The sequence below is a fragment of the Rhinichthys klamathensis genome, unplaced genomic scaffold (assembly GCF_029890125.1).
Source record: "Rhinichthys klamathensis goyatoka isolate OS25496 unplaced genomic scaffold, OSU_Roscu_1.1 h1tg000004l_1, whole genome shotgun sequence".
Classification (NCBI taxonomy): Eukaryota; Metazoa; Chordata; class Actinopteri; order Cypriniformes; family Leuciscidae; genus Rhinichthys; species Rhinichthys klamathensis.
In genome coordinates, this window is record NW_026606557.1 from 5666873 (window position 1) to 5688198 (window position 21326).

General features: G+C 42.5%; 1 protein-coding gene across 1 annotated transcript in view; it reads right to left on the reverse strand.

Moving 5' to 3' along the window:
* Positions 1-18356, reverse strand: part of notch3 (notch receptor 3) — a 30808-nt gene extending 12452 nt beyond the window's left edge. The window contains exons 1-11 of the mRNA XM_056252120.1: positions 18059-18356; positions 16488-16554; positions 5951-6093; positions 5528-5863; positions 4793-4915; positions 4471-4704; positions 4226-4381; positions 3918-4103; positions 2846-2959; positions 1541-1654; positions 46-279 (exon numbers count right to left, since the gene is read on the reverse strand). Of these exons, the coding sequence (XP_056108095.1) occupies positions 46-279; positions 1541-1654; positions 2846-2959; positions 3918-4103; positions 4226-4381; positions 4471-4704; positions 4793-4915; positions 5528-5863; positions 5951-6093; positions 16488-16554; positions 18059-18119 (1768 nt within the window). The 5' untranslated portion in view covers positions 18120-18356. The remainder of the gene's footprint in view (positions 1-45; positions 280-1540; positions 1655-2845; positions 2960-3917; positions 4104-4225; positions 4382-4470; positions 4705-4792; positions 4916-5527; positions 5864-5950; positions 6094-16487; positions 16555-18058) is intronic.
* Between the last annotated feature and the right edge of the window lie 2970 nt (positions 18357-21326).

Here is a 21326-nt window from a genome sequence, read left to right on the forward strand (position 1 = left end):
TGATTATAGCTAATACAGTTGAATTAGTAATACATCATCCCTCACCTGAGGTGCCATGTTGACACTGGCAGATATACTTGTTGACTCGGTCCACACATTTGCCGCCATTCTGGCAGGGGTTGCTGTGGCACTCGTTGAGCTGGTTCTCGCAGCGGTAGCCAGTGTAGCCAGGATCACAATTACAAGTGTAACTGGCAATGCCATCTATGCAAGTGCCATGGTGGCACGGGTCGGGCTTGCAGTTATCGATGTTGCTCTCACACAGCCTTCCCTCAAATCCTGAGGACAAAGAGGAGACGTGTAGGAGTGAATAAGCAGAGAATGGTGCTTTTCTGTAAGCCCAACATCTCAAGGGCTGAGTGAGGTGGTGAGAACGGAGAAGTATCAGATTTATATGGTCACCGATGCTCTACAGGTTCGTGTCTGTCAAGAACAATTTCCCCTCTGCGGACCATTACTGCACAAGCTGGGTGAGTGAGACGAAATAGCATTGCCTTAGTTCATAGTATTTCCATATTCCTACTGTCCGTTGATGACCACTGTAGCTCACAAACTCTGCATGAATGATTTAATGCCCTTTATTTGTGTTTTTGTCTGGGGTGTAAATACTTCCTTGGTTTCCTTGTACTCTTTATCCTTCTTATCCAGAACCCCCTTGACTGCCCCCCTGCTTTTTTGGTCTGAAAATGTCTCTCCTCTTACCCCAGTCTCGATACGTTTTTTCTCTCTTTTCTGTCTGCTACCTCCGTTTCCTTCTTTCTCTCTCTCTTGTGAAAGGTTCTACAGTTTGGAGTCTCTGTTCCCGTGGTTTCCATGCCGACAGGCTGTCAAGGCAGTAGCCTTGTGAGGAGCAGGGCAGGGCTGGGCTGCGGTAGTGAGAGAGAAAGTGAGAGAGCCCTTCACAGGCCTCACAGACCTGCTTTTGTCCCCTCGAGTAGCAGGACAATACCCTGCGTCCCAGCTAACGGGACAGCTCAGCAGAGGGGAACTGTAGCACGGCGAATACCAAACAGCAGGCTGTTTCAGACAATACACAAACTCCACGTCTGTGCTTTCTAAAAGCCAAGAGACACATGCAGTATGTACTGTATCTTTAGACCAAAACATTCACATACAAGCTCATGCTAATTTGATGGACAAACTAAAACCAGAAAACAGCCATTCCTACAGGGACAACTATGTGCGGGGACCTTTGGTTGTGCCATACGTCACTGTGTGGGTATGCATTGTGGGTTACAGATGAACAGATGTCGGGGTGATGACCGAGCATAACCCTCAACGTCAGCAGCTGCTGGCCTTGGTGACCCTGTGACATTGGGGTCTGCAGGGCAGAGGAGGGGGATTTGAGGCTTTTCGTCAGTATGCCCAGCAGTACAATCACAGAAACATGAAGTAAAGCATTTGACCCTGGGATCACTACAAGCAGGTGTATGGATGTAGTCAGCGATGATGATTTTGACTTTGAACCCTGAAGAGATCCACAAAACTCTTGCACAGCAGGCACACACAATCATACACACATCTTCATTTACCAGCTTACCTTCAGCACAGCGGCATTCATACCCATTGGGTCGGTCAATGCACTTGGCTCCATTTTGGCAGGGAGTGCTGGCGCACTCATCAATGTCGATCTGACACATGGTGCCAGTAAACCCTGGGACAGGCAAACATAGAGGTTAGAGGTCAGTCTGAGGCAGCAGAGGTGAGTTCCACACACTGAGCGGGTCATTAGGTTCAGCTTTGGGGGCAGTAGAGCTCGGTCTAGTTATAGATCTCTGCACCTTGGCTTATTCAAGCTTATTGAGTTTTCAATGGAGGTTCACTTAAAGTTTTGGACCAAACTCCATTTGATTTTATGATGTCAGTGGTGTGTATTATCAATAACATATGCACTGTGGCTTGACACTCTTCAAGACGATTTATAACCAGAATTAATGGAGCCTTAAAATATGTCCAGATTCTGCATTCTCTGAATCCATCCAACTGTCACAATCTGGAATGGACTGCGTTGAAATGTTTTTCTTATCAATCACATTCTTGAGTTGACCTGTGCATTATAATCTTAGTATGTGGAAAAAAAATCGAGAACTTTGTTGGAATATTAACTCACATTCACAGTGATCACAGTAAATCACATTTTTGCCATGATTACAATTTGTTATATGGAAAATATGCATTTGTGAGAGGGCAGTGGGATTTAAACACTGACTGATATCCCTTGTCTGGGAAAACGTTCTAATAAGTATGAAAAAAATGGCTGGGGCCCCATGAGAAATGTTCATTTCTGCATCTTTAGAGGGTGTTGTGTTGATTAACAGTGTTATGATGGGATCTATGTTGATGCCTAGGGCAGAAGGTTAGAAGGGGGAGATGCTAGAATTGTTTTCTTCAAGGCCAGTGGCCCTCCCCCTTTCCTTGCACAAACGCTACCGGCTCAATAGCTAAATGGGGGGTGCGGGGTTGTCTGCCCCAGATGTAAATTGCGGACATGGAAAAGAATCTCATTAGCAGGGCTGCTGTTCCCCCCACCACCTCTATGTAGAGAGAGACGGGTGAGACTGCTGTCCCTTCTCTATGAACAAGTTGGGAAGGGGGGGGGGGGGGGGGGGGGGGTGGTGCTTGTGTAGAGGGGCCACAATGGTGTCTTTGTTTGGGCATGCAGTTGCATAGCGCTAAAGACTGCACTCTAATGAGTAATTACGCAAAAACTCTATCAGGCTAGGGGGCAAAGCTGGGTTTAACCTGATATTACATGAATTGAGATTGTATATTAAGTGACCACACAAGTGAATTTTGCATACATACTGTTGAGTTGGTGATGCTGGGAAAATGACATGTTTCATACCTGGCTGACAGGTGCAGGTGAAGCCATTAACCATGTCTCGGCAGATGCCGTCGTTTACACAGGGGTTGCTCTCGCATTCATCAACGTCCACCTCGCAGTACTTCCCCTGATAGCCTGATAGAGAGAAATCAGAGTGAAACACAGTTCTAACCCTCAATGCATTGAAGACAAGTCTCGAACCGCAGTTTCTCACAACACAGGGGCCCACAGACACATTGAGATGTTCTGCTACACTGCACCCTACAGCAAGTTCATGTCTCTGAGGAAATGGAGAATTGCTTCGTCTATGCAAACTGAGGCCCCTGCTTTGACTAGAAGCACCACACCCTACTGTCCGCAGGATGCCCTGTGGTCATCTCTCCATTGAGAACACACATGTTCTATAATCAGCAGAGTGCCGCTCTTGTGTGTCGCCTCATTCAGGTGAAACAGAGTGTGGGCCGGGGCCAGAGCATTGACGGCGGCATGGAATCAGAAAGAATTGGCCCCTCCACGTGAGCCAGGGCCAAGTTGGCGATGATCAGGAGGGTGGGGAAGAAGAGGTGTCTGTGGAAATGAAAGGGGTACGAGCAGAAGTGGGGGGAGGGGATGAGAGTGCTGGGAAAAAGTTTGCTCTCTCTCTATGTGCGTAGGGCGAAGAACGGAGCACAGAGGGGCCCCATTGTTCCACTCCATTCCCACCACTCAAGATCTCATTATAATTCACTGCACACTCCTCCCCCTCTCTCCCAGATTGCCCAATACACCCCGCTCCCAGCGCCGATTTGTATGGTTCCCCAAAAAAACCTAAAGATGCATGTTGTGCAGGATACAAGTTTTTACTGAACGTGTGTGCTGAAGACACAAAGCCAACACTGATCTGTAGTTTCTGTGACTTACCCATGTGGACAGAGTTCTTCTATTTCAATTAAATTACCCCTCCCCAAATGACCACAACGTTATTACATAACAAACCCTCCTCTTCTGAACTTTGCATGTTTTCCAAAGTAGGTCTATATAGTCTGGAAGTCCACATTGATCTGAAGCAGATTTAACATCTCTGTGTAAGCTAAGGTCAAGTGCACTGACATACCAGGCATACAGATGCATGTGAACTCGCCGATGCGGTCCAGGCAGGTGGCGTCGTTTTGGCAGGGCATGGACAGACACTCATTGATATCAATCTCACAGCGAGGGCCGGTGTAGCCCCGTCCACACTGGCACTGGAACGAACCCTCTGTGTTTACACACTTCCCAAAATGCTCGCAGGGGTTGGCACCTGGCAGAAGAGAGAAAAAGAGGAGTCCGTTAACATTTACTCTTTACTGAGAGAGACAAAGATGAGGGAGAGACAGAAAGAATCAACGAGAGAGGGAACCATTCACAATGTTGCACATTTACCAATAGAACACTCATCCATGTCTTGGTTGCAGGCTCCGCCAACAAAGCCAGCAGGGCAGGTGCAGATGGCACGGCCGTTCAGAGGGTTAGTGTCACACACGGCCCCCTCATTACAGGGGTTACTGACACAAGCATCATCCAGATGACAGAGCAGACCTGAAGGGACAGCAGAATGTCACTAATTGGACTCTGAGGACAAACAAACAAGACCTAAAAATAAGGAGGGACGATAAAGACAGTCATACCAGTTTTGCCCACCGGGCACTCGCAGAAGAAGGAGGCCACGCGGTCATGACATGTGGCGCCGTTGAAACAGACAGCTGTGGCACAGTCATCAATGTTCTCACTGCAGTCGTCCCCCGTCCAGCCATTGACGCATACACATGTGTGCCCTCCAATGGTGTTGAAGCATGTACCGCCATTGTGACAAGCATTGGGCTGCATGAGACACTCGTTGACATCCTCAGCACAATACTGGCCTAAGGACAGAATGACAAATGCCAAGTTATTTTAAGTCATTTTAACTTAAAGATTAACAGTAAACATGGGGAAAAAGTGTACATTTACCTGTCCACTCAGGCAGACACTGACAATTATATGTGTTGACACCATCTACACAGATCCCACCATTCATGCACTTGTGTCCAGGGCAGTCATCCACGTTCTCCTCGCAGTTGTGTCCCCTGAAGCCTGGGCGGAGAAATGAAATATGACACAGGAAGCAGGGGGGTAAATGTGGGAATAATAATGTCTGGTCTATTCCTCACTTCCCTAACACACCTAATAACTTTCACTTACTCCTGCTCCACAACCATTGATAAATTGATGAACAGAGTAAAGTGAGCAGTAAAAAGGTCCAGTGGGTGTTGAGTGTTTACATATTCTCACGGCGGTTCCCACAGCGGCAAAGCCGGGACCTGACGGAGATCTGCTCTAGAGGGCCATACTCCCTGTCGTGTTTGCTTGTTTTATAATCTCTCACGGTTTCAATGACTTCCTCTCTGGTAAGAGACATTTCCTGCTTGCTCCCCAGAGGGGAGCAGGAAGGCAATAAAGTAAATTCCTGACCAGCAGCCCACGTGCTTTCCCTCTTCCACGCTTTTACTGTTCTGCTCACTCTCTTTCTCTTCTGTATCTTTCTCTCACTCAGTCTGAGCTATTTATAGCAAGCATGAGGTATCACTGCCTGGAAAGTTCAGGCGCTTCGGGAAACCCCGATTCCAAGGGTTGGGCATGAGTATGGGAACTTGATAAAGAGTGCGTGTCTACATGAATGGATGCATGCTTTCTGTCTGTTTGTACCTGGCAAGCAAGCACATTCGTAGGTGTGGTCACCGGTCTGATGGCAGGTGCCCCCGTTGAGACACTGTGAAGGGGCGCAGGGCTGGGTGGGGACCTCGCATGTGCGCCCGCTGTACCCAGCAAGGCAGTCGCAACGGAATGAGCCATGGGTGTTCATGCAGATTCCACCATTAAGGCATTTTCCGGGTTTGCGGCACTCATCAATGTCATTGCGACAGTTTTTTCCCTGATACCCAGGTGGGCACGAGCAGTTGTAGTGATTGTTCCAATTAGTACAACGGGCACCATTGGCACAGGGATTTGTGGCACATGCATCAATCAGGGAACAATCCTGACCTGCAGACACAAGAAGCGTCAATCACAAACAGCCCTATATTTCCCACAAATTGTACCATGATGACACGAAGACACCATCAAGCTTACCTCTGAAACCTCGCTGGCACACACAGGTGTACTGTGGGATTCCATTAGCAACCTGGCTCTTGCAAGCTGCTCCGTTTAGACAAGGCGAGCGATGACAGGGGTCCAGATGCTGACAGAGTAAACCAATATAACCAGGCCGGCATCTGTCGAGGGGCACAAATTTAGAACATGAGCACCTGAGTGTAAAAGCATTTCAGTGGGACCTCAGAAACTTTTATCAACAGGCCAGGCCCAGTATCTTTTCAAACTCATGCACAGAAAACATGAATAGTAAATATACTAAGCTTATTGTAAAACAAGGTTAGGGAGCAGGTGATTACCCAACACACACACACACACACACACACACACATGCACACACATGTTGGGTTTCCATGTTCTATGGGGACTTTCCATAGACATAACGACTTTTTATACTGTGCAAACTGTACGTTATTTTCCCTAACCCTATTCCTGAACACAATCCTCATAGAAAACTTTAAACATTTTTAAATTTTCAAAAAATGGAATTTGTATAAGCTGTTTTCGAATGGGGACCAAAAAAAAAAAAGCCCCCTATCCCCCAGATGTTGCATATATGTCTGACTTGACAGCAGAGCACACTTTGCACATTCTTTGGTATTCCAATACAGAAAGCATGCTTCTCTCCATGCCAGGTTGCATTCCAGGATTATTACTGATTTTCCAATTTCTTCGCTGCATTCAATAGTAAAACACGGCTGTGAATCAAATAACTATGTGTTCACCCATGAGACCTTGCAAACTGTATACAGTGTTCCATGTGTTACCTCACAATAGAGACCACTCAAAAGACAGGAGACAACAAAACATAGATGATATGTTGGTAAAGCCACTTTGTGGCAGTTGAATACAGTTCTTTCTGCTCTAATTCTATGCTTTTCAGTACAGGAAGGTTATCTTGATGGCCAATTGAGTGGGACCTGAAACTGAACAGGTAAGATAAAATAAACAACTTTTTTAAAAAAAAAAAGCCGTCTCGATCATGGGCTCTGGGGCCTTTGGTAAGCTAGGCATGAGAAGCCAGTGTGTGTTGGGTAACCCTACACCCACACAGGGAGCCCCACCACAGGATGAACTCCCACATCAAAAAGACCGTTTGAAGCTGATGACAAGCACTGGGATGGTCTGTTCTCTCTGTGTCCCCCCTCAGGCCCTCTCTCTCTTTCCACTGTAAAACAACCCCTGGGCAGAGACAACAATGGCTTTTCCTCCTCTTTCTGTTATAGGATGACCACTTTTTACATTGAGCTATCTGTCCCTTTGTTGTTTTTCTTCTTTTGTGGATGGTGTCTCCTCCCCCACACAAATTTGAAGCAGTTTCTTTCTGACCTTGGAGAGGGGCTTTAAAAAAGCGCTTGGCATATAGGGGGTGCTGTTTTAGACTTCTGCTGGACCACAGAGGGAGCCTGCTAGCCTTTCCTGATCTATACTTTCCATTCAACCATTTCATCAAAATTAGAGATAATTCAAACTCTGGTGAGAACTGTTTTTCTACACAGCAAGACAATAGAGGATGACGCCACAATGTTCTGTTTGGAAGACACACCTACAGAAATGTTTCATATGGGAGTAATAAAATATTCTGGAACTGGACCCAAAAAACATACATAAGGGAGCCAAGATTAAGTTGCTGGCATCAAGAATCCCAAGTCTTATGATTAACGAGACTTACATTTGATACTGAATAGGACCGGATAGGTTAAGGTTAAAATTCAATGCTTGACGGAGAAGAAGAAGAAGAGGAAAATGTTAACTCTCTTCACTTGCTCAGTTCATTGGTGAAGTCTGCTTATTAATAGCAGTACTGTTGACTTAACAACACAAGAGTGTATTTGCCGGCCATGGTTGGTTGTTTTTGATCATAAAGTCTGAAAGTTTGAAGCAAAGAGGCCAACTGGACCTAACCTAGGTTGACGTATCAAAAACAAAATTAATCATGCCTGTTATTACTATTTTTCCAATACAGCTGGCTACATGAAATGCCGCAAGAAAAGACTGCGTGTCTGTGGGGAGTTTTTTCTCAACTCTAAATGCAAAACAAGGAGGAAACAGATCAGCAATAAGTAAGAAACAATTCTTCATGAATACCCAGGGCTACTCCTCCATCTCCTGAAGCCCCCAATGCGGCACACTGATTTTCCCTATGAACCCTTCACATGCTGGGAGGTCAAATGTCAGAGGTCAGCAGTCTGATTGTGATGATAATGTCAGGCAGTGCAGTGGGGGTAGGTTGGGGGTGTCTGGTAGGGAAAGAATGTTTTTTGGAGGGTGGGATGGAGGAAAGAGTCCGGTACGGAGAGTCATGTCCTGTCATATTTCCTGTAATCCCTTGTCTCCTGCTCTGAAAACACTCACACTCTTTCTGAATCCCAGATCCCTGTTGCTGTGGCAACCTCACAGACGACCGAGCAAGCCTGACACCCCCCCAATCACCCCCTACCCTTCATCCCCTTGGCTATTTGTCATGGCTTGGCTGGGTTTATTTAGAGGCAAATTAACTATGTCTGGAATCTTTGGGGTAAAAAAAAAAAAAACGCACAAAAAGAGTTTTGAGGAGAACCGCATCAAGGTTCAACTAGCATGCAGTCTGACACTCAAGGCCTTATAAAAATGACCATTCTGTACGATAGGCCTTTGAAGAATGCAGAGACAGCCTACTTTACAACCTGTTGTTTGCCTGTCTTTGGCTCTAGGAAGCAGTTTACATCGAGTGCATGTGTACATGAGCAGTAAGGAGTTTGTGATAAAGGCCGAACTGGATAGATTCTGTGGTACATCTGACTGAGCAATTTTTACATGTATCTTTTGTTACAAAATCTCAACAAAAAAAAGTGGTCAGCAAATGGTTAAACAAAAGAGAAACTTTTTGGACCAATCACAATGGGCAGGATGACTGAGGAACTGCTTGTGGGATTTCAAAGAGTTACTGGACTATGAGGAATTGTGGATGTGTTGACAAGAGCTATTTCCAAACACAAAGAGAGGGAGCCTCTGGCCTTACAAAACATGATAACATGCATGTGTGTGTGAGTTTTGGAACGCATTCCCTCTATGTGTGTGTATCCGTGCTGGAGTTTCATACTTATTGCATTGTGAAAACCTTCGTGAAAGTGTGTGAGAATGTGTAGATATTGGTCAAGTAGCAGCAGGGGGAGGTTAGGATATTTGTCCTCACAGTGTTCTGCAGCCAAAACACACATTCTTTTGTCTAGGCCTTGGCTGTGCCTATCATTCATCCAAAAACATACAGCCAAGAGTCCTATCAGAGCTTTCGGAGTGAAAAAAATAACTCATTGTAAAGGGCATTCAATCTGGCAGGAACTCCACTGTGAGAGAGACTTTTCTACAAAGAAGATTTTGGACAATTTTGAGTGTTGTACGGATGGAAATTGGTAGTTTTTGCTTTAAGCCAGGTGTGGGATGTTCCTCAGCATGACCATTGATTTAAAATGTACCAAGAGTAGACACTAAGGCCCCTAAGGAATAGAGTAGACATGGGTGAGATAGGAAGAGGGCAGAAACAGTAATCCTCCAATGTCACAACATCACTGATGGCTCACGGCAGCTGCAAATAGCACCAAACAACTGTTCACATCTGTCAGCACTGCTTTGGCTTTCCGCTTCTCTCTGCTTCTTTAAAGGATTACACCCAAAACAATGGCACTATTCGGTCTGTGAATCTCCAAACAGATGTGCACAAACAAACACACACACACACAGAATGCAGGCTGTTAGATCACATGCACAAGCATAGCAGCACACTCACAGCACATCTTCCCTGATAATGTTGGAAGTTGGAAGGTTAATGAAGCAGTTGGACAGGTTAACAATTAAGCAGTGACTCTTGATGCAGTCAAACACCACCACAAATACCTCACATGCACACTTAAACACATTGTGTGACTTACAAACAATTTCCTCTCCTAGGATGCTGAGAAACCACAAGACATATCAGACTGAGAAAACAATGGAAAGGGCTTCATTCATGTATACATATAGTATAGGTGTACGCGACCTATGGACCATATCAAAAGAATTACATGGGAGATGGGACCTAACAGCATTTTGGACTCTCAAGGACTTGTGTAACTTGCATGTACACAGGGGCTTTTTGGATGCTGCCGGAATGATTTATGTGTGTGTGAAGCTCGGCATCTCTGCTCACTTTTGAAACTCAATGCCGTTTTTCCTGAACTCAGGGGTCATTGTGGCAGTGTCACCTGACACTATTCTCTTTAGCACAATACCATACAATCATCTAGCAGTCTAAGGTCATAGCACCTGTGGAAGAGAAGCACAAACACACCATGTCTCTCTGAAAGTGCTTCATCTGGTCAGTCATGGTCCAGGAGGCACCAAGCATGAGAGAGTTCCCAACAGAATTTCAATCTCCAGGGTACTTGAAGCCATCCTTCCCACCCTGAGGTGAAAGACAATAACCATGCACTTCTCACGGCCAACTCTTTCCTTAGTAGGAAGTCAGTTGAGTGTAGGTCACCTGCTATTAATGTCACTGAAACTAAACCCGGTTTTGTTTGCTTTGAAAACTGATGAAGCAACTTTCAGCGTATCAAAATTCCAAAAGTCCCCTGAAAAATGTCTGTGGCGGGGTTTGGCATATAGCTGCTCCATTCCTTTGTAAAGAGCCCACACCGACACCACACTGCCAACTAGAGCCTGTTCCCCCTCCCCCAACTGCCCCCTCCCAGCTCCCCATCTTCTCAAAGAGGAACCAAAGTGGGGGTAGGGGAGCATTTTGTGGGCCAAATAAAAGAGCTAAAGTAGTCAGAACCCTATTGTTTGGAGACGGGGGAGCAGTGGCCCAAACAGCCAGGCTTTCAGGCCTGTGCTCAAACGAACCAACAGGCCTCTGCTGTAGCCTGGCAACAGTAACCCATGGCTGAGGAGAGAGCTGAAAGGGTGGGGGGTTTGTGAGGGCAGAACTTTCACAGGAATTGAACCTTCCATATAAACTTTCTATTATCACTGAAAGTAGAGAATTTCAAAAATTGGAATCAAAATTGTGCCTACAGCACATGAAAGTTTTTTTTTAAGTTATATGGTTGTAGGCCAATTTTCATGTGGATCATATGGATTTTAACAAATAAAAAAACTTTCCAACAAAAAAACACCTGTCAACCCGTGGAAACATGTAGATTGGTAGATATGTAGAGAGAGATAACCAATTGTCCTGCTGCATTGCGTTGGCCACGTAATTATTAATCTGTGAGATTATTAAAAATAAACTGACTGGAAGTGGACTAAAACAATAATATGACTCCTGGCTAAAGCCTTAACACAGATCTTATCAAACTATAAGTTCACACAAACACTACTCTAGGGCAAAATATGTTCATCAGATCAGATTTAATGCTTTTGAAAAACATTTGGTGTATAAATTTATGTCAATGCTCACAAAAGGAAAAAATACAGAATTTCTGTTATTGCTAACAAGCCAACCACAACCGCATTGCATGCACCCCAGACTCGAGGTCTTCCAAAGCATTCTTTGCTGTACTTCACCACAAAACCCCACCCCAGCACCTAAACCGATCCAGATCTCTTGGAACTCAAAGAGAAGCAGACTTTTCTTACTGATTCTGCCGATCTAAAGACTATTAGTAATGTGTTTTTACACTGACGTGATTCGAGAATCTGAGAAAACTAGAAATGGAAGACATTTTGCATTCCACAACCGCAAAACTAAAACTCTACATAACTCCAAAATTACTTTTAGCTATAACCTGGTGTGTCCTGTAGTATGCATTAAGCAAATGGGAAGTTTACAATCCCCCATTTTGTGCATTAAGGTACATCCTGTAAAATGATGCCAACCACTCTAATCTATCTCATAAATCACGAAATAATGCAGATAGCTAGTTGGGATGAAAACTCCCAGTTCATCTCTACATCATATTTAGAAACACTTTGGAAAGCTTTAATGTGGCTTTGATCAGAAAACAACTTCAGAGTGTCTGATAAGAGTGGAAGAAAACACTCAGGTAGAGGCCAAAGAATGCCTCTTATCTCCAACTCTGTCACCCGTAAACTTCCCAGATCCTTGGTCTTATCTTCCACATCATCAATAAACACACAAACAAACTAAAACTTTTACTCCTTAGATTATCAGTTATGCCTACTCCTGCAGTACATTGTGTGAGTGTATGATCGTGTCAGATTGAATTAATTTGAAGTGATTAGCAAATGTTTGAATCCAGGATTCATGGGTGGTTAAAATAGATTATGTCTCTCTGGACCCCAGTAGGTGAACCATGCTCTCACAAAACATATCTGAAGGGTCAAATAAGGAGTTCGAAAAAGAGAGAGGGCAAGAGCACATCATAAGCTCTCCTCCGCTGTCTTGATAGACAGGATGTGAGTAAAGTAGAGGGGTCAGGAGTCAGCACTTCCTGTGACAGGGCCTGGGAACAAGGACTCCCTGCTTGCGGCATCAAACCATATAGACCTTAGTCACTTCATTCACCCTACAGTCAAACTCAATTACACTCCAACCCCATCACATCAGTAGGGTTCTCTTCTCAATCTGCTTACTTTCAAGTGGATGTGTAAATCTATTCCGCAAACAGACATTACCTTACACATAATTTTGACAGTTTTGCTCAAAACATCCCTTGAATATCCTGGATCCTGAATAGACTAGAGGTAACGACAGCAATGAATGCAGTGGCGGCAGAGCAGGAATCTTACAAAGCATTCCACACTAATCCACTATATATTAAGGGAAAGTAACTTTATCTCTTAAGTGCCAAACTCAATATAAACAAACAGTGTTCCAGCCTTTACGATATAAACATAACTATCGGTATACACGGTTCTTTAAGTAAATCAACAGAGGCCTTGGATATCAACTTGTAGTTGTTAATTACTCCCTTTTGTAAAACCTTTTGCACAATTTTAGGTAAATAAATTACAGTTGTTAGTTCACAGAAGGCCTGTGATAGCAGAGCCTACTTCATGTCTAATTATCCTCATACATCATGTCTTAAGAGGCAGAGAGCTTCCATGGGTCAGTAAAATGCAACACTCACAATTTATAGACTCACTCTGCTACTGGGGTCAAGGCGACACCATCAATAACGGACAGAGCCCCACTGTAACCGCTTCCTTTTTGAGCAAATGAGTGGGGAAAATGCAAACATTGATGTCTCTTTTCTCTGCTCTGTGGCTCACACACTTTCATCTCCACTGTTTGTTCTCATAGAGTGACAGTGGCCTGGGTTTTCTGAGCCTGTAGAGACAATGGAAAACCTCCACATCACTTCGCTGCGTGTGTGTGAGCATGTGTTAGGAGGCCCGTGGGCCGCCGGCTCCTCTCCTCCATAGGCCCGTCTGTCTCGGCATGGGGCGGCAGGCCGCTCAATGGCAGCACCTGGCCCTCCGCTCCCCCTTTGTAAGGGTCTGACTTCACTGGATTACCATCACAACATCCACCAGCTGTCCCTCCACACCCCAGCACAACCCCCTCTCCAACACACATCCCCACCCCCGCCTTATTCTTCCAGCTGGACCCTCTCTGAATGACACACTCACAATCTGCCTAATTATCTCTTTGCTTCAGTCGAGACTATCCCACACCGTGGTTGCACTTGCTTGCACGCTCTCCACACTGGGGGGATGAGATTAGAGGCACGATGACACTTTAACAGAGCTTCCTGACTCTTCACCTTGAGTGACATTCCTGGACTCTTCACAACAAGTGCGCTGTCGTTCCATGCCTTGCATTTCCTATAGAAAAGGGATTCAAAGAGTGATGGACCATAGCAGGACCAGAATTTAATAACCGGAATCACAGACCAGTATGCCCTGTATACTCCAAACTTCAACCTTGGTGTCACCACCATCGAGTCAGTTTGGCAACTACATAAACAGATTTTACAGGGATTATATGATATGCTTTACATACCTGTGCCACAATAAAAGCCTTAATATTCCCCTTAATATTCCAGATGTTAACCCTGTGCCAGCTCATAAAAGTAGCCCAAGAAGCATTGGACTGTGGCCCATTGTAAAGAAGCACTCATTGGAGAGAGTTAGAGAAGGATTACTCCTGTAATCTGTCATGGACTGCACCAGCCACTGAAGCTCTCAGCGCAGGGGACCATGAAATGACACAGGATACAAACAAGTACTAGGGCTCAGTATGCCTAAACCAGACACTGGTTAAACAACAGTCAACATAATTGAGCTGGTAACAATTACAGTCCTAAGGGGCATATTCGCATAATATTACAGTCACTAGAGAGCTCTCACAACAAGGATACTGCACTAAATTGGACAATTAACTTCCTCCAGGCACAGAAGCTCTCGTGGTAAGGAAGGAAAACATCATGGGGAGGAACAGGTGGAAGATTTGTTGCCAAGGTTTTTCTCAGAGACCAGATTTCAACACAGCTTGGTGTTCTTGTGAAACTCTGCGGTCCCAACCAGTACTCCTTACTACGTCCAGTTCAACCTTTGCCTCTGTTTGCTAAAGGTGCCATTATCCACTCTTTTCTCTGTTGTTCTCTTACTCTCATATGCCCTTTCTTCTCTAGTCCTCCTCCTTCTACTCTCTCTGGTCTCTCCAGCGGTGCTGGGTTACAGGTTGGTATCTGGAGGAATAAAGGTCCCTTTCTGTTGTTTTGGATCTCTGATTTCATCAGGATCTCCAGGGAGGGGGTTGGAGTGGGTCTACTGTCCCCATAGCTTAAGGACTGGTCGGGCCACTCTCTTGTGGCTGGCCATTCCAGATGGTTGTATTACTGTGCTGTATGGCATGACATTTACTGTCCTCTTTAAAAAAGAAATACTTTTCACTTGAAAAATACCACCTGCTGACACAGACGCAATAGATTGTGAGTGAACTGCTCTTCACACACAAACAGTAACATTAAACTCTTAAAACAAAATATAAAATGGGTCATAACATAAATGCTGTCAACAAAATGTCTAGTTTAAAACAAAAAATTGTTGATGGGTAGAGGAAAAATGACAACAGAACAAAGCACTATTTAACATCATTACACATTTACTAACAGGCTGTGTTCATAACTTAGCTTGAGGTGTGTGCTGGGTAATGATTAATATTGTGACACTGACACAAAAGGCATTTTAGTGCCACCTTGCCATATTTATCTAACTCCAGAGTTTTATGAGAATTATAAATACACACCAAGTTTCAAGAAACAAATGAATGGCTATAGGCTTCAGTGTACCTCAACAATCATCAATCAGTTAGGACATAACTCCCAGTTTCCACACCCATATCCAACCACCCTTTGGTGTGAGTTTGCATTCAAATTTCAGGTTTAAAGTACAATGAGGCTTCATCCAGGATACCTGGCCAGTGAGCAGGCAATAACTACTTGCCTGGGGGTGTGAGATTCTTTGGTTAATGGTGGAGTGAATGAAGTAGGTTGATTATTCCTTAAGGGCACACAACAAGAGCACCTTACAGATATTTAAAAAACCAAATTATTCTTATAAAAAAACCCCTGACACTTACAAGCTACACAAATTATAAAAAGTTTTTCTTAGAGTTAATAGTGCAGTGGGGGCAGTTTTACTTGGTTGTGTTATATTTGTTTTAAGGAAAGGTAAAGGAGTGAACAAATACCATTAGGCCTATAAACATGACTGTAGAAGATAATGCAAAGTTTTATTTTCAGATAAAGAATGATACCCCCCCCCCCCCCCCCCCCCCCCCCCCCCGCTTCTTACAACCAATGATTTGTAGAGATACACATACAAAACAAAAGTATTGATTTTAATTTAACACCCTATTGATTTGGCCGTCACATAAAACCAATGAGAGTGGTTCCCACGTACCAGTGCCTCCTGGGAAAAAAACACTAATCACCATGAATAGAAGCTCGAGTGCACAGACACAGTTTTCCAAATCAGGCGGGAAACATAAAACAACAGCCCCAGGCTTTCATGTGATAACAATCACTTTGTATTAGCATAAACAATGAAGACAGCCTGTGTGAAGGAACGCTACGTATTTTGGAAAACTACTTGGCAGGAGCAAAAAAAAAAAAAGCTCCCATAGATTCACTATCAGAAGTTCAATCATATATTTTATGTGACTGATATCTTGTGGACAGGTGTACAGAGCATTTATTGTTAGCACAAAATGATATGGTCCAACTTGAGTTAACTGTCTATAGAATCTAGTGAATTATTTAGATTCTTTTCCTTAGTAAAATCATAGGACACTTTTCAAAACAGACCTCAATACATGTACATGACAGTACAACATTGCTCTGTGTTTTGCTACACTCCAGTTCCCTTTTCCACACTGTGCAAAAGTGATTGAAACTATGCAAAACTGATAACCAAGGCTGAATAACAGCAATAGCAAATGTCATCCAGTACCACCTGTTTAGAACAGTCAACACACCACTGTGAATGTTATGCATTTATCAAACAATTTTGAGTTTGAACTAAACATCAAAACAATAGTGTATCGAACAGAGTTGTATTTGCAATATAAAAATGGCAACTGTAAGCTTACAAGCATCTTGAATCGACACACATTCCTCCATTTTCGCACGGCCTGTGTGTATCCACGCAGCGCAATCCTGTGGAAAGAGAGGGCACAATGAGGCAGAGACTACTTCAAATTCAACGATAAAAGCAAAGAATAATCAACAACCCTGAAATATGACATATTCCATTTTTTTTAAATTGAAACACATACAACAGGCATATTACAGATGGTCCCTCGTAAGCTGTAGGTTTATTTACTCTGGTAAATAATACATTGAGTCTTATCTATGAGAGTGCCGCGAGATAACATTCAGATTCTTTCACACAGACTCCCGCTTTGTTCGAATCGAATGACAATAGAATTTAGCACGTGAACTCTTCTCAAATACGAAAAGCGATAGGAGGCGTATGATTTCCGATAATGTTATAATACTTCGTTAAAGCAGCAGTACTTTTGTCGATCTATTAGCTATGAAGATGTAGGCTATCCTATTGGTAGCAGTTATCTTCAAAAGGCTGCCGAAAGACAAGCGCATGCATCTGTTGATTTAGTCTTTTTCATTCCAGAATATAGGTTTGCATTTTATTTTATGTGTATACTTTAAGTATATCGACTAACTGAATGAACTCACAAGAAGAACAAGACAAAATGGTATTCCAACTCAAGCAAACAAAGGTAGCCTATTTCAGAATTTTCTGGTAAGAAACTGGATAAAACAAATCTATTATTATTTTTTTTTGCTCATTACCACCTCCATGAAAAAACAAAGATAATTGAATAATTGTTATTTGTAAAGATTGTAAAAAAAGAAAAAAAGAATTTAAGTTTCAAGTAGACGAGAACTCCCACAAAACTCATCATGTAACGTTACAAGCATATTTCCATTCATTGACCAAATCAGTAACGTAAAATATAAAATTCAGATATAATCTAGTGCAGTGATTTAACAGCCTATACCTTGATGACAATCTCAATTACTATGCACGTTGATAGGTCGCTTATCACCAGTGCAGCGAAGCGGACATTCACTGTTATTTTCTCACGGTTCGCTATTCAGACAAGGACAAAATGCATATGACCCAACTAACGCAATGCCCTCTAAAATTACTTATGTAGAAGAACTAAACTTGTAAAAGTTACAAGACAACAAGCAATTTAGCAAATGCAACATTCATCACCAACAAAGAGAAGTCATCGCGTGGTCTGAACTCTTTAAATCCCATCCTCATTGAATAGCCTACTCGTGCATAATGTTCTGCAATGATCTTCACAACAATTCGGCGCGTACTAAACAGTGCAAAGGTTTATCGCAAAATCTTATTTTTTTGCATTGAAATTTATACCGAACCAGTGATGGACTGAAACAAAAACGTTTATGAGAGCTATCAATTATGGCACATCCTGCATCAAACATCTGTGAGCAAAGCAGCAAATGATTCTGAACCTCATAAATGAAAATTAATAAATCAAAAGACAACAGGTCGGGATGTTTTTAAGTTCTTTCGTCGATTCTAATGTAACAGGTTATGCGTCCACACATGTCCTAAAACACTACCCTTACAAAGAAAAAGGGAGAAAATAATCAGTCATCCTACCTTCGCTAATTTGCACCAGATATAAAATTGACAGAAATATCCAAAGACTGTTATTCCCCATTTCTGTGGAAACTCGATCCTACTCCTTTTTTGAAATGTTAGCAATAATACATCCTTTAAAAAATGACACGGTGATTGAAGTTCCAAGGAATCACATTAAGATGAAGCAGCGTCATAAAGTTAACTTGAGTGAATTTCATAGAAATTGAGCGTTTTCGATATAGTCCAATTCCGTATTTCCCTCTGCAGCTCGGACTCGGCTGCCGTGCGTCTCGAAACACCTCCAGGAACTTTTGAAAAAGTTTCTTCACTTCACTCACTTCGAATCGGAGTCCACCGCCAGGCTTTGTATCACTCCGCCCCCATCTCAAGCCTTCGCTCACTCAAGTGTGTTGTTCGCCCTTCCGCCGGAATGAATAGCGCGGATTCGTCAAACTCAAAGGCTTCGAAATTAATCCGAATGTAATTCCCTCCGAAAAATTATTATGTAGAAGTTTAAAACTTAGAACGATATTTAAAAGAAACGGTTGTTCTTGGTATATCACACAAAACCACAGGTTAACTAATTCAATGATCAAAGGTAAGGTGCATTAAAGACCGTTGTGATGCTAGTAAACGTTAAGGAGGAGGGGCAAAACAGTGAATTATATTAAGCTTAGGAATATATACATATATATCATTTAAAAATAATGTATTTAACTTAACAGAATATAGCGAGTGTATATGGGCAGACATCAATTAAACCTGAGGTGAATTAGATGTTTGCTTGCTTGCTTGGCTTATGTTATGAGTCTGTAGGCTAACACAATTTCATTCATTATCAATAATCACAATCAGCCTAAACTGCCAAGTATAATGTTTATTGTAGGGAATATACTGAAACACTTTAAGAAACAGAAATAACAATTAAATAAACGGTATCATTAAGAAATAACTTAAACCTTGCAACCATGCTAATGAGAGCTAATCAGACTCACAGCTGAGCATAGCAACATGAGTCTAGAAATAAAACGAATCAAACTAGGATTATGAAACAAAAATGATGCAAATATTTTTAAATATGTTTTATTTAGTTCTGGAGATTTGGAAATCTGCCTATTTGATTTACCATTGTAGTCTCCCATATAGGGCAACATGTGTTGTTTGTGTGCAACTTAGCCTACTCTTGATTTTGGGCTAAAGAATATGAATTGTGTTAGATGGAAATGAGAGCAGACGTGTCCCTCCCTCATTTCTCGCAAAGCAGCATGGATGTTCAGTGAAGCTTCTTCAGTACACCCTGCCCTGGTGTACTCATTTTCTGCAACATATAGAGACTCAGTTGTTCTGTGGCACATAGCAGAGCTGGTTGCTTATAGAGACAATGGCAGTCATTTGAATGAGAAAAGGGGTACTGCATTATGACACAGTTTCTCTCTGCAGGGGGTGCAGGAGGGGGGAGGTGGCAAAACACTAACATTTAGGGATGTGGTTTGTCCCCCATCTATCATTGAATAAATTAGTGCAAGCAATGTGTATGGAATCTAACAAGCTCACAACAAAAGTTTGTTTAGAAAGAATGACATCCTTTTGGGTTATAATGCAGAACGTTTGTTTGGCCTATCTAGAACTGCAAAAATCAATCCAGAGATTCATACAATGATTGTTTTCCTGAATCCTCCAGCAAAGACATTTAGCGTAAAATAATAACATGTATTTTATTTCACAGTTGTTGTAATTATTATGTTATGTCTGAATACTAATAGTTCAGCACTATATCAGTTACTGGCCTATATTAGAGATTTTTTTTTATTGATCAGTGTTGGTTGATATTAGATGTATAGCTGTGCATGCCATGCGTATTTCCCCTAATTTTACATTTAGAATGACCTTTGCTATAATCTCAGGCTCAATTAAAGTAAATCTTTAAAAAAACACCTATCATTTTGTGACCTTTTTCAAATCTCAAAGTGTATTATTTTTAATTGGATTTTTAATTAATCATAACATTTAAAATTATCGGTCTATTACTGTCAGCCAGAATTTTAGTAAATTGGAAATGGCCAAGAAATAGGCTGTCTTACATTTATGGCAATGCTGTGTATATCATATAATACAATTTGTCTTCAAACAGAGAAATGGGATTCTTTAATTGCATCAATTCACTAGAAACCATAACTTGAGCACCCGCTCTTATTTGTTGTGGTTTAATACCCGATTAGTTAATTCAAGTTGGTTTTCATCACTTTTCACTCTACTATTTTTAATCAAAGACTCTCCTAGTGTATTTATATTCCTTTGAGTGTGCACTTCAGATTATCGGGGCTCTCTTCTGGTTTCGCTAGATAATTGGAGAATGTTAAGCAACAGTTGTCTGATGTCGCTTCTTCTTCTCTGAGATGTCATTTTGAATACTTGTGGATTTGGAGTACAAACAGGAGGCATTCTCAGGAGGCATTGTTTTGGGACGCTGTTTTGTTTATTGTTTTGTTGTGTGCGAGGTTAATTCATGCACACGCTGTAGTGAAGGGGATGCAATATTTTTTGTCTGTCTGTCACACTGTGGTTACGGCTGGCAGATGACTTGGCAAAGATCCATATGTTGTTACAGTGCTCTGATGACAGAGAGAGAGAGAGAGAGAGAGAGAGAGAGAGAGAGAGAGAGAGAGAGAGAGAGAGAGAGAGAGAGAAAGAGAGGAGAATCTGAGTTCGTTTCAGTTCAAATATGAGAGAAAAAACATGATGGTTAATGGTTTTCTAGAGCAGTTTTTAAGGAACCTGTTGAAGCGGATTATACCGTTAAATTTCGAAGCATTGTGTTTGCTATCTTATCAGATGACAATCTTTAGTCTCATTAAGCTTGGCATGAAATGTTTCATATGCGCACCTCAGGCAATTAACATGTGGCCACGTTAAGATTACATTAAAACATGAGTTTTAAAGAGGATTTTAAAAAAAAGAGCATTTTGTATTTAATGTTTTAAGAATTTAATGTTATATGACACTACATTTTATTTGTTGATTTATGTCAGGAGTGTGTGAAACTGCTGAGGTGTGTATTGTATGTTTATAGAAACTTAAGTGAAAATGAAGGGAAAGAAAGGTGATGAGATTCTCGCAGAGCTCCGAGGGGTTCCAACATCAGACAAACAACAAGGTGACGGACACTGGGATTTACTGCCCCGTTTACTGCTGGGGAAGGTAAAACATGGTCTCATGCTTGCTTTCAGCACCTGGGTGCACAGAGAAATGTAGAGGTCGTTTGCCTAGTTTCTGATTAGTTAAACAT